Genomic DNA, 23,242 nt, shown 5'->3' with positions numbered 1-23,242 from the left:
GCTTCCTTGTTAGCTGAACCTGCTGCGGGTAGGAGTTTCCTTCCACCCCCACATCCCCTGACAAGGGGAAGTGGGGCTGGGCTCTGGCCACAACCTCAGCAAGTAATCTCCAACAGGTGGGAAAGCAGCTGGCTCAGAGCCCTGGGCCCCAGAAACCAAGTGGGACTGGTGGGGTGGGGACACCTTTGTGCTGGAAACTTCAGGACGTCCACCTGAAGCTTCTCAGGGGAAGACGCCTGGTTTTGGCAGGTTGGAGGATTCCCAGCCCGGAAGAAACTGGGGTTAGGAGCTAAGGTAAGGTCCCTGGGACTTGAATGAGAGTCTCCAGTGGGTGAGGGCCCCACCCTCCAGGCTGGCCGCCCTGAAATGAGAGCTGGTAATGCTGAATACTTAAGCTTAGCATATGCCAAGTGCTGTTCTAAGCGTTTTACTTCTAGCAACGGTTTTAATTCTCTACAAGAACCCTATGAGACAGGTGCTATGATCCCATTTTACAGATGGGAAAGAGGGCGGGAAGATAGCAGACGTGGGACAAGAATCCACGCAGTCTGGCTCCGTCCTCGCTCTAGCCATCTTGAGGCCTTGTGGCCTCTCTGATAATGGGCCAGGAGCTGGACTGGGGTTGGTGGGTAGATTCCCCTTTTCCGAAGGGGTGTGGGGATCCTATGCCCCCACATCCACTGTTTCCTTCTTCTGCCCCGTTTCCTGGAAAGTGCGGCAGCAGCGCTGTGGCCGGAAGTCCTGCGGTCACAGCCCCCCAGGCTGTAGGCCCCGCAGCAGGATGAGGCCCCTCCGCCTCCTACGGACGGCCGCGCTGCTCCTGGCCCTGGCGCCGCCGCGGGAGGCCTCCCGGCACTGCGGCCTCCTGGAGTACTGGAACCCTGACAACCAGTGCTGCGGAAGCTGCCTGCAGCGCTTCGGGCCGCCCCCCAGCCCGGGTGAGGAGCAGGGACCCGGCGTATGCATATAGCCAGGAGCCGGGAGTGATCGGGGAAGGGGCGAGGTCTGCGGGGTACAGCCCATTAGGCTCGCTTCGGGGTAGGGGGCTGGCGTGGGTGATGACGGGGCCCCGGCGAAAGGGGGTGTCCTGGGGCGGTGAGGAGGCGGCGGCGGGGGAGAGGAACGCGGGCAGAGCGCGGGGCCCGGGGCGGAGGGAGTGAGGGGGCGGGGCCTGCGGAGCAGGTTTCCAGGCCGGCAGCGCGAGCGCGGGGAGGACGCCGATAGGACGGGCGGGTAGAGTGCAAGGGGCGGGGCCTGCTGGGATAGGACGGGGGGGAAAGGGCGTCGCCAGCGCAGAGGAGGCGGGGCTTGGCCCCTCGTGAGACCCTGTCTCCCACTAGACCTCGAGTTTTCGGAAAACTGCGGCCTCAATGACTTCGGCGATCACGTAACGCCCCCCTTCAAAGAGTGTCCTCCTGGGCAGTGCAACCCCGACAGCGCGGAGCTGTGTAGCCCCTGTGGCGGCGGAGCCACGGCTCCTACTCCCGCCGGGAGGCGCGGTGGAACCCGGCTGCGCTGCAGAGAGGTGCGGATCGCCTCGGGAGGGCCTGGGTCTCCTCGGGAGGGCTTGGGTCAGGGTGCAGCTCGCCAGAGTGGGGCGGAGTTGGAGGGCGTGTCTTGGGATCGGATGGGCGGGATGTGGATCAAGGGAGGGGGTGTACCCCACTGAGGAGGATATGGGTAGGAGCATGCAGTGTCAGGAGGTGACCTCCCTGGGTTAAAGGGGTGGGGGTCTGGATCAGGCGGGGACCTGGCCCCACTGAGGGATATAGGGATGGGAGGACTGAGCTGAGAGAGCAGGAGTGGGGTGCACCTCCCGCTTTACTCCAGCTCGCTATTCCCAGAAGCCCGTCCTTACCAAGGAGCTCTGCCGTCCGAGCGTCCTTAGCTCCCAGGAGCCCAGCTCACCGGCGACTTCCAGTCTCCCGGGGACATCTGAGCGCAACGTCCCTCAGCAGGCCTTGCCGAGTTTTGCCCTGCCCCTGGTGCCGGTTCTGCTCCTGACCTCCACAGTGATGCTCCTACTCGCCCTGCGAAGGCACTGCCGCCGCCGCGGACAGGGGAAGGCCGGCCTCCACACCTATTCTGCCTCGGCTTGCGGAGACCCCAATACCCAGGGCCTCACCTCCTTGGAGTCGTCTTCTCCAGGCTCCCTGGAGGCATCTGAGGCGGGGCACTCATGGAAGGAGGTCTCCCTACTTCCACTCCTGGGCAGGGGTTAGTCGGGGACACACTAAGGAGGGGGAAGGTGGACTGGAAGCCCGCCCTTCCTCCCGCTCATCCTTCCCTCTGTCTCCCAGAGTTCCCGAGTCTGGCATCGCAGCCCCTGTCTCGCCTCCTGGATGAGCTGGAGGTGCTGGAAGAGCTGATTGTGCTGCTGGATCCGGAGCCTGGGCCAGGTGGGGCGATAGCCTGTGGCACCACTCGACACCTGGCTGCGAGATATGGCCTGCCTGCTGCCTGGTCCACCTTTGCCTACTCTCTGCGACCCAGTCGCTCACCTCTGCGGGCCCTGATCGAGATGGTGGTGGCAAGGGAGCCCTCTGCCTCTCTGGGCCAGCTTGGCACACACCTGGCCCAGCTAGGGCGGGCAGATGCTCTGAGGGTGCTGTCCAAGCTTGGCTGATACGAGGTTTGCCTGGCTAGTACTCAACAAAAGTAAAGTTTCTGTTGAAATAAGTGCCTGATGTCTTTGGGCTTCAACTAAGGGGGCCTCTTGAAATACAGTCTTAATTGGGCCAAGAACCAAGAGACATCCTCTCATTCCTCTTAGTCCCCTAGAAAAAGGGCCCATTCCCACCACACACACAAGACCAGATGTCTGCAAGCTGGTCTCTGGTGCCTCTGAGAAATATACTCCTGCTTCCCATGGGAGAGCTCAGCCCCGGGAGCCAGCTGGGTTCTGACTGGAATATGTAGAACGTTTGTTGCTCTGAAGCCTACACAGACCCCACAATTTACTTCTAATTCTGAACAGTGGCCTCTCACCTACCTTTTGAGGCTGATGGGCTTCCTTGGCTCAGGATGGGTGGGGGGCACGGAGAAGCAGAAGCTCCTACCTGCCCCCGGCACCATACAAATGGGAAGACAACCTCTCCAAACATTGACAGACTTTATTGTGGGGGGTTCCCACCAGGGATCCCACCCTCTTAAATAAAAAAGTGCATAGAAAAGAAGGGATTTAGAAACCTTTGTACAATATCTACATCCGGGGCCCCCAGGGCAGAAAGGGGGCGATTGCTGGGTGGGCTGGAGGGGTGGTGGCAGGGCCCTTGCCACCTGCATGCCCACATCCACCCTGAACATGAGGGTGGGGGTGAGATGCTCTGGGAGGGACTAGGGAGCCCCCAGGCTAGGGGCAAGATGGCAGCGGGGGCGTGGTGGGCAGCCACGGCTTCAGTTAAGGAACCGACGGCAGCGCTTGGCGCCACAGTTGCAGGGCAGCTTGTTGCTGGCATCCTCGATGGGGAACTTGTAGTCATAGGTGAGCTCCTCACCACGCAGGATGCGGCGGAGGGCAAAGATGACGATATGCTTCTGGCCCTCCACGTGGATGACTCGAGAGAAGCAGTTGGGCTCACACGAGTGGTTGATGAAGCGGGCGGCGTTGCCATGCATCGTGGCATCCACCACGTCAAAGTCATCCATACGGAACATATAGCACCCAATGCCCTACAAGGATAGGGTGGGGGCAGTCAGGTGCTCTGTTCCCAAGGGCAGGCCCTGCTTCACCCACCTCATTCCCATCACCTGGTGGAGCCCACCTTCCCATCGTAGAACTTCTCCCGCTTGTCAGTCAGCACAGAGCGAATGACAATACCAGAGTACTCAATGACCATCTCGCCAGCATCGATGTTGCGCTTACAGAACAGGCCCCGCCCATGGATGGCAGATCTGCAGGGTAGGATGGGCAAGGGCGAGCTCAGGGGGCAGGGGGATGGAACCAAGGCAGCCCCACACCAGGGTGCCTGTCCATCCACCCAAGGGGCATCCTCCCCCCAACCCCACTAACCTGTAGACACCCACAGCTTCCTTGGATGTCTTCTTGAGGTGGCGAAAGCGCATGGCCATGGGCAGCTCCAGGCTGGTGGCACGTCTGGTGGGGGCAGCAGTGTCACACAGGCTGGTATCCAGGAATGACCTCTCTTGCCCCTGGTCACCCTCTTTAGGACCCTTCCAGACCACCCCCAGCATCCTGGCTGTCCTCTGTACCTGGTTGACCTGAGCTGCACCTCATCCTCTTCCTCGTCACAGGTGGCTCCCTCAGGGAGCACCCGGTGCTGGGAGGCCAGGAAGTTGAACATGTCGAAGGTGCACTTTCTGCAGGTGGGAGGGAGGGAGGGAAGGAGGGGGGTTCACAGGCATTCCTCCAACCACATGGTACCCATCTATTCTTTGGCCTGGGCCTGCTGCTGGCAGGGCAGGAGGAATACCGCTACGACTGAAGACACAGTAAAAGGGGAATGGATGGGGTTCGTTCTTCTGATGTGAACTCTAGTGCCTTGAGTGGCGGAGGGTCTTCTCCCCAGGCCTCCATCTCCAATCTGTATGGACTTGTCACACCCTCAAGAACTCGCACAGAGCTCCTCCGACCCAGGCATCGTGCCCCAGCCCTCTCACCGGAGATAGACCTCGGCACGGGCTGCCCCATGAGGGTTCAGGGGTGGTTCTTCCTGGCCCTCTCCCTGCTGGTGGTAGCGGAACTTATAGTGCTGGCAGCGCTGGGCCCCGGGTAGCTGCTCTGCCAGGAAGATGACAGCATCGTGGTGGATGCCAAGGAGCCTTGCCCCACTCATTCCTGCGGAGTCAAAGGTGAGGACACACAAATCATGTCAGAGGCCCATCTTGCCCTCAGGGAGTCACCCCAGGCCCCAGAATCCCCGTGGACCCCCACTTACCACTAAAGGAGAGATGTCTAAGCCGGGCATGCCCTCGGGCCTCTTGAACCTTCTCAATCAGAGTTCTCCATGCCCCTGAGAAGAGGGCAGGTAGAGAGCAGAGTCAGGCTGGTGTTCTATGGGATACCTTCCCTCCCTGTCATTGCTACTTCCAACTCACCCTCCAAGCTCTCTGCTTCCACGCTGAACCCATCCTCACTGCTGATCTCAAAGCGCAGATGCGGGCCAGCCCGTTTCGGGGCCTGGTTCTCTTTGTCCTCTGGGGATGGAGGCTCTTCTTCAGAGCTCGAAGCCTCACCTGGTCCCAAGGAGCAGGTCAGAGTAGGTGAGGATCACCCCTCCTGGACTCAAAAGTCCCTGGTTCCCCACTACTCCCCCTTCCTCCCTGAGCACAAGGCACAGGTGCTCGGGCTGAAGGCCCGCCTCCTCCTCTAATTGCCTGGCAAACCCTATAGAACAGACATTACTTTTTTCTAAAGGGCCTGTGGTCCCTTTTCTGTAGGACTTCTTGCCTAGATGGGCAGTTCCACAGAGGCCTGGAGTGTTGTGGCTCTGCAGGACACACTTAGGGCTTACTCAAACCCAGTCTACCATAAATACCCCTCATTCTGCTGTTTCTCACACAAAATTAAAAATACTAGAGAATTAGATTTAGCACATGTATCTTTTTATATGCAGCATGTTTCTGTGAATACTACAAATGTATTATTACATAGGTCCATACTCAAAGAATCAAGTATATGTACATTATGAGCTACTTGAGAGATTTCTCAGGGGCTAAAGATCTTAGAGCAGACAGGACTTGCTGATGGGAAGAGATGGCGATATGAGAGAAAGGGGGTTCAAGGACAACTCTGAGGTCTGGGGCCTAAACAACTGGAAGGATAAAACTGCCACTGACTGAGATGGTGATGATGTTGGGGTGACAAGGTTGGGGTGAAGGTCAAGAGCTCAGTTTGGGACACACTGAGTGTGAGATTCTTCTTAGAAAACCTTCCCTTGCAACTTGCTGATGGAGATGGTGAGCAAGCAGCAGGTTATAGAACCGTGGCTAGCAATCTGGTGGCTATCAGAATTAGAGCTGGGATTTGGAGCCATGAAGCTAGACAAGAGCACCTGGGAGTTGAGTGTACAGAGAGAAGTCAAGGCGAGGGCCCGGGGACATGCCAAAGTTGACAGGTTGGGGCAATGAGGAGGCAGAACCAGAGAGGTGAGGAGAAGGCTGGGGTTCCAGAAGCCAGGGAAGAAAGTGCTTCAAGGAGGGAGGGATCAGCGCACCAAATGCTGCTGCTGGCTCCCACAGGATGCGGACTGAGGACTGACTACTGTATCTGGGTGGAGTGGGGGGAACGGATGTTTGAGTGGAGCTCGCTTTAGGAGAGGTGGGGCTCACACGGCGGCATTTTCTCCCTTCACTGCTTCTCTGGGCCAACCTGCCTAAGTGCCTTCCCACCCTCAAGCAAGCCTCCAAACCTGATTCTTACTGTGTGACCCACATCATCTCCAGGCCTCAGTGTCCCTGGGTCCAGCTCTGACAACTTACGCCACCTCTTTTTAGCCTTCTTGCCTCCATCTGCTCCCTGAATATAACAGGCTGACTCCAGGGGCCTCGCCCAGGCACTCTCATTGCCTTCTTCCTCACAATGCTCCTTCCAAGCTGCAGTGTACTTGCTAATGGGAGTGTCTGTTTCCTCTACCAAAATGTGGTCTTGGTCCCTGAGTGCAGGGACCTGTCTACGATATCCTCATGCCATCTCCCACCCCCATAAGTAGCCTTTCAGTTAAGCAGTCTCAGCCTACCTCACTCCACTTCCATGCTCAGCAGCTAAGCTCCACATAATGAGAAATTCCACACATTGGGGCCACAAGAAATTTCAAGCCTTAGGCTGCTTAATTACCGGCTTACTTGGCTGCAGCCCACTCCCTCTCTCACTGTCCACGTGACCAACAGAATACTGTACTTCCTTCCAGCCTCACTGAGTCCGCCAGTCAAAACTGCTCCAAGTGCCCTACCCTGTGTACTGACGTCCCTCACCTTTCCTCCACCCTCAGGAGTCTCCTAGTCCAGCCCCACCGCCATGCCTCCTGCCCCCTCTTTTTCCATCCACGAGCCCCCTTAGCCTTCATCCTGGGCTTTGCTGTCTCAGCCCTCACACCAAGCCCTCTAAGCTGCTGCCCCACCTCCTCCTCTCAGACTCTTAGCTGAGCTTTTTGGCGTGATGCCTACGTGTTGTTTTGGCTTCCTTATCAACCACTGTCGTCAATTCTGGACTCGGACACACATCTCCCCCTCCCTGTACCACCTGATCAATATGGCACACTGATCCTAGAACCCACATGCCTGGTGTCCTCTGTGGTACTGGGGCTGCTGGTTACTCCCTTCTCAGGGTCTCTTGAGACACCACTCTCCTCTGACCTCCTTCCTACTGTTCTTGTCCCTCCTCCGGGTCCTAGGTGGGCTCCATCCTCTCTGGACCTCCAAAGACTTCATCCTTAGCTTCACGAGGTACCTAACCCTCTGACCTTGGCAGACTAGGCTCTGAAGCCCTCCCTTGGGCTCTTGGGTGTGCTGGACAGGCCCTTGCAGAACACCTGTCACATCGAGCTGAAACTTCCTCTCTCTCTCTGTTTCTGCCATAGGCCATAAGCTCCCCAAGGGCATCTCCAAAATTCTAGCACCCAGACACGGGCTTGTCGTACCCAGGTAGGTACACAGTGTGCAACATTCAGTGGAGGATCCCTGAAGTGGGCCGTTCTGTATCCGTTGGTCCCCAAGCTGAGGCAAGCACAGGGAAGCAGGCAGTGAGAGGGAAAGGCCGGGCCCTACCTGAGTAGTGGTGCCACTGGGACTCAAGCAGCAGGTCAGTGGGACCATCGGGGGCTCGGGGAGGACCACCTTCTGGAAGTGGCAGCAGAGGAGACCGGTCCTGGAGGGGCCTGTGAGGAGAGACCTGTCAGAAGGGGAGAGGGAGAGGTCCCAGGGCCTCCAGGGAAAGAGGCCTGGCCACTCACCTTGGGCTTTCCTCCCCAGTGGGCTCCCCAGGATCATCCAGATCGAGAACTCCACGCACTGTGGGCGTTTTCATCCTCACTCGGCTAAACCTGGTGGTGGTGGGGGAACTGTGAGAAGGCTCAGCTGCCTTCGGCCTACCTCTCTTGCCCACCTCCATGGCCTCAGCACACTCACTCACCCGCTGCCACTAAGCCCTGGACCCTGGGGGAAATCCTCCAAGGACTCTCCATCTTCCTCCAGCCGGGGTGTCTTGCTTGGGGGAGGAGCTGGTGGGGAACGGCCAGAGAAGGTGGATACCCTCTTGACGCGGATGGCCTGGCGGGGTGGGCTCGGGGGCCCACTGCTCAACACCAGCGTCAGTGGAGGGGGGGGTGGAGGGGGGGTGGGGCGGACTACTCCCACCACTGGCAACACACTCAGCAGGGGTCCTGGGGGCAGAGTCCAGGAAGCAGGAGCCGTGGGGGGAATGGGAGGGGGCAGAGGCGGCTGCTTCACTGGGGGTGAGACAGGCTCACCCTCCCCAGCCATCTTCACAAACACTTGCCCCAGCTTGTTGACAAGGATGATTTTAGACGTGGCAGGTTTGGGGGGCTCTGGGGCAGGGCCCAGGCTCAACACCCGGACCCCTGGGGCCCCAGGGAGCCAGGCAAACGTCCGAGTGGGGTCAGCTGGGCTAGGGGGCAGGCCTTGCGGGGGCTGGCTGCCATTGGCAAGGGGAGGTGCTGGGGGGAGTGGCTCCTCTCTGGGCCCAGTACCCCCCTCCCCAGGCCCCGCTAGGTTCTTCAAAACAAAATCCACAATTTCTGACGGCAGGTCCTCAGGAGGTCGAGCCCTGTCCCCTGCAGCCCCGATGACCCCAGCCCGGCCTGCTCCCGGCCCTGAAGGAGGAGTCCCCTGGCCCCGAGGCTGCTGGACTGCCTCAGCCTCGCTGTCTGTGCCATCATCCACTCCGTCCAGCTGTTCGATGCGAGGGGCTCCAGGGAGGGCGCTGGGGGCCAGGGCAGGGCCAGACACCACAGTCACAGGGAAGTGGACGTAGCGGGGGGTGGGGCTGGCCTCCTCCTCTGAGCTGTCCTCTGGGCCCCCGTGGCTGCTTCCCATTGCCCCTGCAGCCACAATCTCTTCCTGGAAGGGCTCAGTCCCCAGCAGGCTGGCCGCAAAGTCCAGGTCAGCAGCACTCAGTCCTGACACCACCTCCATGTCCTCAAAGTCTGGGCCCAGGTCTTCAGCGGGTGGTGGAGGAGACGGGGCCCGGCCAGGGGGAGCCAGCTCCCCTGAGGTAGGTGTGAGGGCTCTAACGACTGAGGTAGGAGGGGGCACCCTGAGCTGAGGGGAAGTTCTGAGAGGGGGAGAGGCCCGCCGTGATGGTGGCAGCCTGGGGGTCAGGGGACTGGGACGACGGGAGCGTCTAGGGGGAGCTGGGAAGTCTGGGTCTCCCACTGTAGGGATGTGGTGGGTCAGAGAAGACGGACTTCCTGTGGGGGGAAAGGTCATTGTCAGTCAGGTACTCGTGCCTCACCTGCCCCACCCCTCCCCGGACACTCCCAGATACTCACCGGGGGAGGGCAGGGGTCCAAAGGAGACACCCCCCAAGGGCCTCCGGGATGGTGAGTAGTTGGGCACTTTGATTCGAGCCCCCGAGAAAGAGCGGGGGACCGAAGGAGGAGCGCTGCTTGGATCTGGCCGAAGAGTGGAGTCCAGGTTCTGAACAGGCGAGTGGTGCTCAGGAGCTCCCGGGGTAAGAGCATCTGTATCTGGTGAGGGGTCCACATGATCTGGGGGCTCTAAAGAGGCCAGAGAATGACATCAGGGCTAGCAGGGGCTCTTTGTCAAAACCTCTCCTCACATGCCCTCCCTTCTTTTGAACACACTGCACCTTCTCCGCCCTGCCCCGAACCCCGACACAGCACGCACTTGTTCCAGTCATCACCTAGCCCCCAAACTCCTTGGTGGCATCTGCAAAACCCACACACACTTGGGTCAGGGTCCCTTTCTGACCTTTCCTCCCCCATCCTTTGCCATCTCCCCTCTTCCTGGCTGCCTACTGCTTCCTCTCTGATTCAGGCCCCACAGGCCACAAGGGGCCCTGTCCTCTGTCCAGCATGGCCAGTCCTACCACTTTCTGACCTGCTCTGCACATCCCTACCACACCAAACGCATCTGCCCCATCCTGGAGCTGGCGGCTCCCCATTACCTGGCTCCACCCAACCTGTGCAAGCTAATCTCTGCTGCTTCCTCCCAATGTTCCCTTGTTTGCAGCCAGAACGGCTCCACCCTCCTCCCCTCTCTATTCCATGTCACACTCCAACCTGGAACACACCCTTTACTCACAAACACAATGCCAGCTTCTTCCTCCTCCCATTAAGTCCAAATGGCCTCTCCCCCTTTACCAGTCTCCAAGCCCATTCTTTGCTCTGTGCTACCCAGCTCTTAGCTCCATCCCTCAGTAGCAGCATGGCTGTGAGGGTGCCAGTTTGGGAACTGAGCAGATCCAGGTTCGAGTCCTGGCTCTACCACTACATTACCGTGGAGAGCAACTGCTCTTTCGAGGTGCAGTACAGCGTGACTTGTACCTTCCTCAGGAGGCTGTGGGGAGCGTTACATAAGCATGTGCCCCAAGTCAGGTGGCCGAAAATACTTCTTAACTTGTCCAGCAGTTACCACTCACCCCCCCATAAGCAGGCAGCACAGTGCTCTCGCCTCAATTCCTATGAAACGCTGAGCACAGCCCCTGGCACATAATGCACAGCCATTAAGTTCTTTGATAGTGCCTTTACAACAAATGGAAGAAAATAAGGCAGTTCCAAGGGCAGACCTGACGAAGGGGCAGGGCTGTGCACAATGGTCTGGTTCTCCTCTGCTGCCTCCAGGTGAACCGGCTCTTCCCTCGGCCCCCATGGCCGATACTCCAGTATTCGGCACCGATACCAGCAGCGCCGCCGAGCATCCACCGTGCTCCAGTACAGACGGGAGCACCTGTTAGGTGGGCGTGTGAGACAGGAGGGTCAGGATAATTTGGGAAAAGGGACCCAGTCCTGAAGTCCTCCAACCCTACCAATTACCCCTGGGCTGCTCACTGGTAGCCAACGGGAAAGAGCCGTCCCTCGCAGTCCGAGAGATCAGACAGAGTACCCAAGGAGTCAATTCGGATGGAGCCTGTGGTGCAGAGAAGAGGTCAGGAGGGTGGGACCAGGGAAGGTCAGGAAGACCAGGGTAGACAGCAAGTGGCTTACCAATGAGCACATTGATGGCATCAGGTTCGAGTCCCGTCAAGAATTTTCGTTTGAAGTTGATGCCCTCAAAGTCTACGTAGACTCGGCGGAGAACATCAAAACCATCAGGGGTCACGATCTCCTGGGAGACGGGTGGCAAATGGGGTGCTGGATTGGTGGGGGTTGGGGGGACGCAAGGGAAGGCTCTTTAGGCAGGGGCTGGAGAGGTGGGGGCTTGGCTAAAGAACTTGGGGAGAACAAGGAGACACTGAGAGGCAGCAGGGCCAGGCCAGGCCTGAGGGGCTGCAGGGGTCCCTGATTGGAAGGGGAAGAGAGTGCAGTGGGGCGCTGTCTCCCTCACAGTCTAGCCAACCTTGCCATCCAGCAGGTCTGTGTGTTTCTGGCAGAAAACTTTCTTGTCGTCCTGGAAGATGCAGTAGCTGGCCCGGGCACACATGAAGTGGAAGTTGCTGAGGCAGGAGGAAAGGCAGCATCCCACCGTGGCTCCAGGCTTCAGGCAGAGCTCACAGCGCTGCGGGTGGAAGGGGCTGCTAAGGGGAGAAGCCAGTGACTGGGGCCAGGGCCTGACGCTTAGCATCGCTGTCCTGAGACTCTCCTTGGGTCCCTGTCAAGCCCAGCACCTTGCACAGAAAGGCACTCACCAACATAACCTCTTCCCTAGCTGCATCCAGGACCAGGTTCACATCAGAACTACTTAAGAGTTTTTGAAGCAGTGTTGCAGTAGGGAGAAAAATAACAACAGCTAACACTTACTAAGCGGCACTTACCATCTGTCTCGCAACATTCTCATGCGGAACCTGCACTATTTCGTTTACTCCTCACATCCACCCCTGCGGCCGGTAACTCCATCCTCCCACCTCCTGACGGTGAGCTTGAGGCATTCTACAGTTCCTGACCCAGCGGCCACACTGTGGGGGGGGCTCTAACCCAGGCAATACCTCACCTCACGGGACGCAGGAAGAGCTAAATGCCATCCTGTCTGGAGAGCCTCTGCACAGGTTCAATCAATAGGAGGTCTTCTAACTTTTAGTCTGCCTGGCTTTAGGCCCAGATTATGGCCCAAGGGCACAAATAGGAAAAAAGCCTCTATCATTGCAGCACCAGATTCCTGGGACAACTGAAAAAAGTACCTAGGACCCGCAAGAAAGGACATGCTGGGGTAGAGACTTTGAAACAAGAGCTCTCTCCACTAGGAGGGGCCCTACCCAAGACCCCGACGGCTGCCCACCCTCCAGGCCCATGCCCTCACCATCTGCCTTCCTCGAGCCACAGCAGCGTGTACATTCTTAAGGGAACCATCGTTTTCCTCAAATACTTCGGCTGACCAAATGGCACAGTTGACATGTGTCCACTCATTCTGCCCGATGTACAGAAGCCGCCCCGCCTCCTGGGGCAGAAGAGGAGTGGCGTGAGGGGAGGACCCAAGGACCAGGCCCCACCACCTGGGGCTTCATGCAGTAGCCCTCACCTTTGAGTCCGCATCCCCATATTTGAGGCAGAGTGCACACTGACGGGGGTCCTCCAGGTGTGAGAAAGCAGCTGGATCCTTGCCCTGGAAAGCTAGAAGGTGTGTGGGAAGGGATGTTCAAGAATCAGGACCCGGAGCCTGGTCCACAAACTCAGGGGCTCTGGCTTCCAGCCCCTACTTCCAAATACCTGCTGAGGGGTCCCCTGGAGGCTGCCCTGATTCTGGAGTCTCTGGTTCCTGCTGCCTCCATTGAGCGTAGACATGGTCCAGGGAGGGGGGCAACACAGCATTGGGAAGGACTCCACTGTGGACAGGAAGGATGAGCATCTGACACATCTAACAAGAGTGGCTGGACTGGGGCCCACCCACAATCTCAGCCTAAACATGCCATGACATCCTTTGTTTTCTCTCCACGTAGCATTTTTCTCAGTCTCTAGAACAAGCCAGGTGCTCTTATGCCACCTGTGATACACGAGATACCGTTTCTCATGCCTGGAATCCTCTTCCTCCACATCTCAGCTCGGATGTCATCTCTTCTGGGAAGTCTTAGGCCCCAGGCTCCAGCAAGCACCTCCTCTGGACTCCCACAGCCCCCTGGGCTTCCCCATCACTACCCTGACAGTCTGGGTCATCAGTGCCTGCCCAGCTCCCCAAAACTGGCTTGCTCAAAGTAGAAACAGAGTGAGAGCTAACTATACAACCTGGTCTTTGCTAATCTGGAACTGCTGGGGACTCTCATCCTGGTTCCACCCCCGCCAATCCCAGACCCTGACTCTGCTCTTCATCTAGTCTCAGCCCAGCCTGACTCTGGATTCCCAGGTGCCCTGGCCTTTGCCCTCACTCCCTGGTCCCCTCCTGCTACCCAGCCTTGCTCACTTTGGCAGCCGGGTACTCCGTCGCCAGTACTTGGGGTCGTGGGCGTCGAACCAGCCGAACGCAGACTCTAGCAGCTGGGGAGTGGGTTAACAGGATGAGAAGGACTGGCTTCCCCAGGAAAGCTGGCAGGGGCAGGGTCTGGAGAATCCACTCTCTCCTCCCCACGACCACTCAAGCCACCCTAGAGGCATCCCCCAAAGAGCTCACCTTCAGTAGGAGCCCCTTTGTCTGGCCTCCAGCCCGACGCTCTGGGGTCTCCCCTTCTTCTGAGTGTCTCATCAGGATGCCCACCACGTCCTCCATAAAGCTGTGCTGTAAGGGGGTTTGTCAGGATCCAGGCCCCTACCTCAACCCTGGCCCTCTGTTCCTGGCACCCACCTTTTCCTCTCAGTATCCCACTCACCACGGACTTGTAGTGGCCTTCCTCAAAGCGCTGACTCACGGCTTGCAGATCGCAGGGCCCTGGGTGCAGCTGCTTTCCATCCTGCCCACACTGCAGAGAGGGGAAGTTAGCAAGGCTGGTGCTGGGCCTGGCCCCACCCCAACCTGCCGCCCGAGCCCCCAGACCTGGGTGCACAGCAGCAGTGGGCCCGCCACCTTGGAGCTCAGCAGGCCCTGAAGCACCTGGCGCAGGCCCCCCTGCAGGGCCCCACTCAGGGCCTCTCGCCAGCGTGGGTGCGTGGCCCCAGCACACGGTCCACAGGTGTACAGCACCGAGTCTGGTAGCCCCGAAAGGATCTCATAGTCTTCATCTAGAACAGGCCAGAGCAGGAAAGGAGAGAATGGTCTGGGAGCATGTGAGGACTCTCAGTAGCCCATAGATCACCTGTCCTCTGAGGGCCTGGGGTGGGGGGTAGGACAGGGATCCCCACAGGGCAGAGATCGAACTCCAGGGATCCACTCACTCACCTGAAAGTCCCTCACACTTGGCATGCACCCAGTGGTCACACTGTGCGCACTGCATCATCTTGCTCTCATAGTCGTTGTCTTCATAGCAGCGTGTGCAGATTGGGCAGTAGTTTCCTGGAGGAAGAAGGAAAAAGAAAGCAAGTCAAGTGGGGCTGGGGCCACTACCTGCCCTCAGAGTCCCTATTAGGGCCTGCCATCCCTTGATGGCTGCATGGGCTGCCTCCATTATGCCCCATCTTGGGTCCCTACTATTCCCACAAAGCTGGCTGAGGACAATGCTTCTTTACCAACCCTGTAGCCCTAACACCTCACAGACAATAGGGTTTTGCTAAACATGCTGCCTGAATAAATATGGAAAGCCCAGGCTTTCAAAGTGCTCAGTGGAGACCTGAGGTTCCAGGAGGCATCTCAGGGGCCACCATGAGGTGGGGTCCCAGGCCCTCCAATGCCACTGCCCACAGTAGACACAGGTGGGGCTGTGTCCCTCTATGTAAGGGACTGATGGGCTTCTGTGGAAGAGGACCCTGAACAGAAAGAAAGGTTCCATGGCTAGAAGAGGGGGTAATCCACAAGAAAAGAGCATCTGTCTGTCTAGGAGCCTGGCCCATTCCCCGGTGGCCCCTCAGGGCCCAGGTCCCCTGCCAGGTCCCCACCTTTCTCAAAGAGCTGGGTGCACCTGGGGCAGAGGCTGTAATCTCCAGACCACTCGACGTCCCAGTTCTTGCCTGGAGTCGCCCCACAGCTCTTACAGCGCACGCAGGCTGAGCAGATCTGGGGGGGCAGGGCCACGTTAGGGGGAGTGCCAGGCACCAGGCTGGAGCAGTGTGAGGGGGGATGGGCAAAGAGGAGTAGACGGTAGGCAGGAGACAGATGAGGAAGGGTGAGTAAGAGGAGAAAAGGTGTGGGGAGAGATGAGAAAGTGGAGGAGGGAGAGGAAGAGAATCAGAGCAGGAGAGGAATGAAGTGAGCAGACTGGCGGAGGGACACAGGGAGGAGAGGACGTTAGGCTTGAGCAGGGGATTGTGCCCAGGACGATGGCATCCATGAGCCCCTGAAGCTGTTACGTAAAAATTCTCCATGTAAATTGTGTCCACGAAATTTTGAAAAGAACACCTTATGTTTAACAAGCTCTCTAAGGACCTCCAGCTCCCCCTCCTCAGGGGAACGCTGGCCTGAGCAGGTCTAGGGTGTGGTGGCATGAGGTAGAGCTCACAAGCAGGCACGTGGCCTTGTCTCTCACCCAGTGGCGCCGTTTGCGTGTGGCCCGGGTTGGGTAGCTGGGCCCCAGGCAGGCTGGGTGGTAAGCGTGGCGGCAGCGCTCACACTCCAGGAGGTGCTGTTAGATGAGAAAGAGAGATAGCAATGCAGAACCTACTGGAATAGGAATATTCTTCTCTTCCACGCCGCCACCAGCCCCATGGCCTGTGCCCAAACCTTGGAGCCTCGGCCTTTGCGCCCACAGACATGGCAGAACTTGCAGCGGCGGCAGCACCAGGTGTCATGATGTTGGGGCAGGGGCCGCTCTGCCTCCTCCAGGCAGAATGGGTGGAAAGGGTCACAGCACACTTGGCAGAACACCAACTGGGGGTGGGAAGAGTGAATGATGGGCACAGCGTGAGACCAGGAAGCCAGGGAATAAGACTCTGCTGAGAGGGCCCAAGAAATCAGGCAATAAGGGCCAGTGAAGACTTGTGGGGCTGTGAAAAAATGCAGGGATCCAACCTCATGCAGGCCTTTGCTGGCACACAGCAAGCACACCATCGGTGGGCCCCCTGGCACAGAGGTGAGCACACTTAGGCCGCCCATCAGCCACACGTTCTCCAGGTCACAATCCTCCTGAGGGAAGAGAGGACACGGGATCAGAGAGCAGCCAAGAACAGAAGCCAGATCCATCCTTAAAGCCCTGTCTTCTTGGGAACAATCAATAAGTTTCTTCCAATCACAGTTGCTACCCACCCCGACCCCTCAATGCCATACCTTAAAGTCCACACGGACCCGGTGCACACCATCAGGGGACTTCTGTTTTCCAGTCCAGCCATTGGGGAAAGAAGCAAAGGGGCCAGGAGCCAAAGCATCCTAGGGAGGATGGTGGTGGTCAGAAGGCTGCCAGCCCTACCCTTGGCAGACTTGTCTCCTCACTGCCCTCGCTCCCAGCCTGCCCAACCCTAGCTTTTGCCCAGATCCTTTGCCTTCCAGGACAGGCCTGCCTCACCCCTCAGGGCCTGTCTTCTGGTGTGCACACACCACGGCACTCAGGTGAGCAGGTTACCCTGACTTGCCAGGAAGCTCCTGGAGGGCGGGAGCCATGCCTTCCACAGGGCTCAGGGTTCTTGGTGTGGGGCCATGCTGACCTTGTCCAGGCGCCTTCGGGCCTTGAGCTGCAACACAGGCTGCAGGGTGGGTTTGCGGGGCCGGCTCTGCTCCTCAGGTTCTGGCACTGGCAGCTCTAGGCAGGACACATGAGCAGTGAGGTTCCCCCTCTTCAACAACTCCCAAATATTACCTGGTCCCCAGGGCCTTCTTGAACTAACCAAGGTCCGTTAGGATGACTCTTAGGCCTTGCTCAAAAAGCTACTGAAAACCTCACACACCAGCTCTCCCTGTCTACCTAAAACTACGTTCTTCTCTGCACTCAGCTACTTTCTCCAGCATACTGATAGAGCCCTGGGTCTGGGGTCCCTTCCATGCAAAAGACGCAGGACTGACTGACAGAAGTAGCAACAAGCAATTCGCACCATTCTCTCGAGGGGTCCGACGCCGGGGAGCAGGGGGACCCCCGGGGTCCGAGTCGTCCGAGTCCTCGAAGATATCATAGGAGGGTCGCTGTTTGACGCAGCGCCGGGCTGACTTGCGCTGCAGTAGGAGGGAGTCCTGCTCCTCCGGCCCTGGGGGGGCCACCACCTCCTCCCGGGGCCCCCCAGCTCCCGCCCCCCGGCGTGGGCCTGGAGGACCAGGGGAGGCCTCAGGAGATTCATCGGAATCCCAGGGCAACAGCGTCTTCACTATCGTCCGGCCTGTGGGAACAGGGGACTTGGTAGGATCTGAGCTCAGCCAGGGACATGGGACATCGGAATGGAGAAAAGCCAGAAAAAAGTGGGGCAGAAGAGAACAAGTATGGGAGAAACCAAAGCACACGATGGAAAAGATGACAAGGATGGTGGACTGCAAAGACAAGGGGAGATGAGCAAAGAGAGCATGGTTTCCCCATACCAAGAATCTAAACAAGGCTGTATAAAGAAACGCTCCGCAAACCTCGTTACCTTTTTTAGCCAGCCGTTCCATCTTCCGAGCCTCTATCTTGTCGCACTTCCGGTATCTGGGGAGGGGAGCAGCACGTCACCAGGGTAAGGGACTGGTGGTCTGGGGGAAGAGAGGAAGCTCTCCACAAGGATGCCAATCCCACTGCTCTGGCAAGACAGGAGGCCTGGGTGACTGACAACCATGGGTGGGAATGGAAGCTGCACCCCAGCTACTCACACACAGCACTGCTTCTTGGTGTTGGGGCCTCCAAACTTGGGCTTGTCCAGGCAGTTGACACAAGACCCACAGTCCTGCACACGCAGGCAGCCCCGACACTGTCCACACCGTGCCATCCGCATCTTCTTGCCATGATGGGAGGGCAGAGAGCGCCGGGGTGTATGGGCCAGGGTCCCTGCGGACCCTGCAGGCTCTGAGTCTCCCCCAGCCCCTGCTGACTCCACCTTTCCCCGCCGGGACCGTGACGGGACACTCTCGGTCTCAGATGCTGATGAAGTATCTAGTGCAGCGGAGAGGAGGGGATGGAGCCTCGAAGACACCTGCCCTTCTACCTCACTTCCCTCTTCTCCCCTAGATTCCATTCAATCAGCCCGCTGGCCCCTACTTTCCCATATTGCTCAGGTTCCAGGTGCCCCCAAACCTGCTCTAAGACCTCGCATTTCAATCCCCTTGTCACCTAACCCCAAGCACCCACTCTGCTCTCATTCTCCTAGGCATTCGCCGGCCCCCGAACTTGACACAGCTGTCAAATCTCCCCACAACACACCCACCCCTACCCTCTGTTGCGAGGTCCTGCCGATCCCGGAGAGGGAGAGCACTCAGGCGGGGGACGTCTTCAGGCACCATGGCCCGGGCCTGCCCCAGGGCCACAGCAGCATGACGGCAGACGTGTTTGATGCGGGGACCTTGCACGGGGGACTCAGGGCCCTGGGGGAGAGAAACCACGTGTGGCTAGCTGCCCCTTGTGCTCCTGCAACCAGCCTTCCTCAGACAGCCCTCCTCCCATTCCATACCGATGGTCTCTCTCTCTTAATTTCCACTGATTCATCTTCAGACCTGACAGCAGCTCTATCTGAGATCTGCTTGACAGTCCCCATGACCTCCTCCATCTGCCCTCCAGGGCTTGGCTAGGGGGGAATAAACAGGGTCAGAGGCTAGAAAGTGAGGAATAATGGGCTGGGGGAGTACCATGGGGGAGGGAAGGGGCCAGGAAAGGAACACAGGAAGCTGAGGGACGGGAGAAGAACTGGCTCTGAGGGTTCCCTGCAGGGCTGGGGGCTCTAGGGAGAAGGTTAAGGGGCTGCAGAGAATCGAGGCTGGATGACTCGGTGCAGGGGCCTGGCCAATGCACCACGCTCACCGGCATCAGAGAAGCCACCTTCTGCTGCTGCTGCTGGTCGATCTTGAATAGCTGCACCTTGGCTCTCTTGAGGAGGCTGAACATTTTCTCCTCCACACCAGACAGTGGTAAGGAACCCAGACCTGCAATCCGGGGCTTCTCCAGGAGTGATGGCTGCTGTGGTGGTGGCGGTGGCTGCAGCTGTAACTGTGGCTGCAGTTGTGGCTGCTGGGGTGGTAATGCCTGGGGCAGCAGCTGGGTTTGCAAGGCCTGCAGGGGCTGCTGTAGCTGAGCCTGAGGCTGCTGCCCATTGCTCGGAGTTGGAACCGCAGGAGGGGGCACCTCAGCCTTAACAGGAGTGGCAACCACCGGGGCGAATCGAGGCAGACTGAGGTGGTTGGTACGGCCCGCTGCCCGTGGCTCAGGCTCAGCTGGAGAATCATCAGCGGGAGGAGGCTCTGGCTCAGGGGCTTCAGGGGCCCCAAGAGGAGGAGTAGTAAGCACCGATTCGTAGATCTTCAGGTGGGCTTCGCTTGGGGTAAACTGAGGGGCCCGAAGGAGCAGGGGCCTCCGGGATGGAGTGACAGGGGCAGGAGGTGGGGGTGGGGCTGGTGGAGGGGCTGGGGGAGGAGGGGGCAGCTCCCGGGTCAGTGAAGTCCAGCGAAATGTGGGTTCCCTCAGGATGGACCGTCTCTTCTCAGGGAGTGGTACTGGGGTAGATGGGGGAGTTGGGGCATGAGGTGGAGAGGGGGCTGGTGATGGTTCCTGGGGGGCAAGTGGGGAGACGGCAACGGGAGGCCGCAGAGTAGGTGAGACCTCCACCTTTAGGGGTTTGGGGGGATCTTCATCCATAAATCGCCGGGGTGTCTTGATGACACGGGAAGAGCGGGCACTCACCACAGGCATAATAAACTGCCGGATATTCTTCAGGAAGGTGGTACTTTTGGGGGCCACAGTGGGGCTGTCTTCCAGAGAGCCTCCTGTGGTGGTGGTGCTGGGAGCTGGAGTGGGAGGAGAGGTGCCCTCCGGCCCTGCTCGAGCAGCTTCCCGCTCTGCCCGCTGGCTGGGAGTCAGGGGAGGCCGGCCCCTCTTCCTGGAGCATGTAGCTGGGACCACAGGAGGAGGGGATTCCTCCTGCTCCTCTGGGGCAGGAGGTGGTGGAGGGGATGGTGGGGGTGGAGGGGACACTGGGGGTGGGGGAGGGCAAAGTGGGGATGGAGGAGATGTTGAGGTGGGTGGGAGGGGTGGAGGAGGTGGAGGGGCTGGAGGAGTCAGGGGTGGTGATGGCAGCTTTGCCTCTTCCTTTTCCTCAGCTACGCTCTCCTCTTCCTCAGCTACAGCTTTCTCTTCCTTCTCTTCCCCCTCCTCCTCGTCTTTCTCCTCTTCTTTCTCCTCCTCTCCCTTTTCCTCCAGCTTCTGCTCCTTCTTCCAGCAGGGGCCCTCTCCCTGTTCAGACCCAATTCTTCCTTGGGGGGCATCCTGCCAGCTTTCTTCATGTGGATCTTGACCCTGACCTGATTCAAGTCCCAAGGACAACTGTCCCATCTTCACTTTTTTGGCCTTTGAAACAAACTTGATCACGAAGGGGAGCCCTCCTCGGCCTCGGCCCCTGCCTCCACGACCTCCTCGCCCAGACTGTCCTCCACGCTTGGGGGTCCCAGGTCCTGGGCCGGGCCCCTCCTTGCACTTCCAGCTGCCAGTTCGGTGTTTTACTGGAACCACAGGAGGTGGTGGCTCAGGTTTGGGGATTGTCACAGCTGCTTCTGCCACCACTACTGCTTGCTGCTTTTTCCTGCAGGGGCCTGCTGGCCGTCCTGGGGGCCGTCCCCGAGACCGACGGGGAGTGGAGGGCTCGCATGCCCGGCTCCGGGGAGCTGGGGGTGCCTGGGCCCGCCGGAGAAGTTCAGTCAGTGCCTGCACCATCCGTTCCGTGCCCTCCTCACCCCGTTTCCGGGCAGGAGTCTTTGGGGGGGTAGGAGCCACATCTGCTAGGCGAGGAGGCGGAAGGGGGGTCGTCTTATGCTTGCGGCCCCGACCTCGGGGGGCTCGACCTAAAAGGAGAATAGGTGTGGGGAGATGGGTCAAGCTAGCCCTGCAGACTGAGGAAGGCACTCCAGGAGGGCAGGGACTAAGTCTTACTTGTCTGTTTCCCCCACAGCCCAGCCTAACTTGGGCTCTGAACACAGAACACACTCGGTAACTGATGGAGACTCTAGTGGAACAGGGAAGAGCTGACACGAGGAGTGAGAATAACATTCCTGTAAAACTATACAGGTAGTTTCCCCATCACTCACCTCGCTGGGATCGGAGCGCAGAGCGCAGGGAACTGGGGGCCACATCTTCATCTGAATGAAAACCCTGAAACTCCTGATTTAGGGGACCAGGGGTGGAGGGGAGAAACAGCAGTCAGTGCCAAAGCCCTCTTGCCATCTGAGACTCAGGTATTGAGGAATCTCCCCAGCTTCCCCCCTAACGTACCCCTGCCTATTTACAAAAGAACTACAAAGACAGGATGGTGAAGGGAGTAGAAGACAGGGTTTCTCCCTAACGACGGAGGCACAGGGCACTGTGAACCCCTACCCCTGTGCCAGACCACAGCAACACTGCCAGCAGGTTCGCTGGCTCAGAAGGGAACAGCATAGGGTCTTCTCAGGCCAAGCAGTAGGCTACCCTTAAAGTGCCTCATGCTCCAACTCAGACAAGTGGGGCCTCCGTTTACACTCTCTCGGGCTGTAGTTTTTTTTCTTAAATAAAGATGGGAATAGAGGCACCCAAGCAGGCTCTGTTTGTGTGTGTATCAAATGGTTTATCATGTTAGGATCCACCCTGAGCCCTCATGTGGCTACAAACTGTCCTAAGTAATACAACCCACACCTTCCTGCCTTTTCTGAGAGGCTGGGGATAAATCCTGAGCTGAACTCCGACCAGCTGGAGTGCCCAGTCTCAGCCTTCGTTCCATTTCTCTTCGACCTGTGCCCCCAAGAGGAGACTGTCCACCACTCTCTCCTCCCTTCACTTTAGGTCAGAAGAGGAATTGGGGCACTGATAAAACTAGGGATGTGGCAGAGGCTACGAGGCCGGGCGGGGCAGCCTACAGGTGAGTGCCCAGAGCCCTGCCTGGGTCCACTAAAGCCACGCTGCTCCTGTCAACCACCACTGGTTGGGCATGCAATCCCCAGAGCCTCCTCGTCCACCTCTACAGCCTTCGCCTTGCCAACTACCAAGAAGGATCAGCCAGGACTCTTCTGCAGCACCCGTCTCGGGCCCCAGCGCCCAGCTGCAACCCGGGCTTCTCTATCCACTTTCCGAGGCCCCTTCCACCGACAGGTCCGTGCAACCTACCTCCTCCCATGCCTATTGCCAGGGTCTCTTCCCTCCGCAGGGGCCCTGAGGACCCCGATTCGCCACGCCACCCCTCGGGGCCACCCAGACCCCTGCAAGCCCCCGGCCTCTGCCCCGCCCGGCGCTGGGGACGCCTCCGACTGCCTCACCTCATCGTCGGATTCCCCGTCACTGCTCTCCTCCTCCGGCATGCAGCCCCGGCTCGGGCCCCAGCCCCGGCCCCGGCCCCGGCCCCTGCCCCGCTGGACGCGCGGGCCGGCCCACAGGCGGCGGAGCCGGCGCAGGCCCCGGCGGAGCCCCAGCAAACGGAGCAGGGCCGTGTCCTCCCCGGGCTCGGCTCCGCCTGGCCCCGCCGCGCCGGCGCCGCGCCGCAGAGCTACCCGCACTCTCTCGGCCCCGCTGCCCCGTCCGCCGCGGCCCCCGCCCCCGCCGGGGCCCCGCGGCCGGCCCGGGAAGCGGCCCCGCGCGGAGCCAGGCCCGGGGCAACTGCCGCCGCCCGCCGCCGCCGCCATCTTGGCACCGTGAGAGGGGCCGGGGAGGCGGGGGGAGGGGCGGCCCGTGTGCAGGGCCGGGGGGAGGGGAGGGAGAGGAGGGGCGGGGCGGCTCACTCACGACAACAACCAGCGCCGCCGCGGGGTCGGCGGGAGCCGGGGGCTGGGCCGGCCACGCGCGGGGCACCACGGGAGCCGGAGTCCCGGGCAGGTCGGCCGTCACCCCGAGACCGCGCCTGAAGTGCATAGACCCCCGCGACGTGGGCGGAGAGGGGTGAAGCGCAGGGCCCTCGGGGAAATGTAGTCCAGGCACCTCGCTCCTTCCGCCGGGAGCTAGGGCCGCGAGACCTGGGACTCTGGGGTCCCGACCCAACCCAGAAAGCCATCCCCCACCGGCCGCTGGGAGGTGTGGTTC

The 23,242-nt window shown here is 59.5% G+C and overlaps 2 protein-coding genes across 4 annotated transcripts; one reads left to right on the top strand and one right to left on the bottom strand.

Moving 5' to 3' along the window:
- Nucleotides 1-8: 8 nt before the first annotated feature.
- On the top strand, nt 9-2,680 carry IGFLR1 (IGF like family receptor 1). Of its 2 annotated transcripts, none has more exons than XM_070498216.1 (5): nt 9-294; nt 714-938; nt 1,341-1,525; nt 1,848-2,217; nt 2,301-2,680. In XM_070498216.1, exons 2-5 carry the CDS (start codon nt 782-784, stop codon nt 2,624-2,626), a joined length of 1,038 nt encoding a protein of 345 aa, XP_070354317.1. In that variant the 5' UTR covers nt 9-294; nt 714-781; the 3' UTR covers nt 2,627-2,680. The 2 variants fall into 2 exon arrangements, with proteins under 2 accessions (XP_070354317.1, XP_044615398.1); XM_044759463.2 differs by having other exon boundaries at nt 136-294; nt 1,845-2,217.
- Nucleotides 2,681-3,094: 414 nt separating this feature from the next.
- KMT2B (lysine methyltransferase 2B) lies at nt 3,095-22,963 on the bottom strand. Of its 2 annotated transcripts, XM_044759339.2 has the most exons (37): nt 22,486-22,963; nt 21,289-21,361; nt 19,016-21,045; nt 18,669-18,782; nt 18,432-18,582; nt 17,875-18,154; nt 17,658-17,713; nt 17,133-17,411; nt 16,749-16,843; nt 16,375-16,473; nt 16,120-16,233; nt 15,832-15,978; nt 15,638-15,733; nt 15,051-15,168; nt 14,398-14,511; nt 14,056-14,240; nt 13,892-13,981; nt 13,696-13,800; nt 13,489-13,562; nt 12,801-12,916; nt 12,613-12,704; nt 12,394-12,531; nt 11,497-11,655; nt 11,145-11,265; nt 10,989-11,067; nt 10,727-10,887; nt 9,468-9,695; nt 8,090-9,386; nt 7,911-8,000; nt 7,726-7,835; nt 5,059-5,196; nt 4,899-4,973; nt 4,621-4,798; nt 4,213-4,320; nt 4,013-4,096; nt 3,765-3,894; nt 3,095-3,672 (listed from the first exon to the last, which is right to left on the bottom strand). In XM_044759339.2, exons 1-37 carry the CDS (start codon nt 22,846-22,848, stop codon nt 3,397-3,399), a joined length of 8,163 nt encoding a protein of 2,720 aa, XP_044615274.2. In that variant the 5' UTR covers nt 22,849-22,963; the 3' UTR covers nt 3,095-3,396. The 2 variants fall into 2 exon arrangements, with proteins under 2 accessions (XP_044615274.2, XP_070354306.1); XM_070498205.1 differs by lacking the exon at nt 21,289-21,361 and having other exon boundaries at nt 22,486-22,622.
- Nucleotides 22,964-23,242: the final 279 nt, after the last annotated feature.

The sequence above is a fragment of the Equus asinus genome, chromosome 26, assembly GCF_041296235.1.
Source record: "Equus asinus isolate D_3611 breed Donkey chromosome 26, EquAss-T2T_v2, whole genome shotgun sequence".
Lineage (NCBI taxonomy): Eukaryota > Metazoa > Chordata > Mammalia > Perissodactyla > Equidae > Equus > Equus asinus.
Note: the sequence above shows the minus strand (reverse complement) of the source record. Positions and strands in the feature narration are given on the sequence as shown.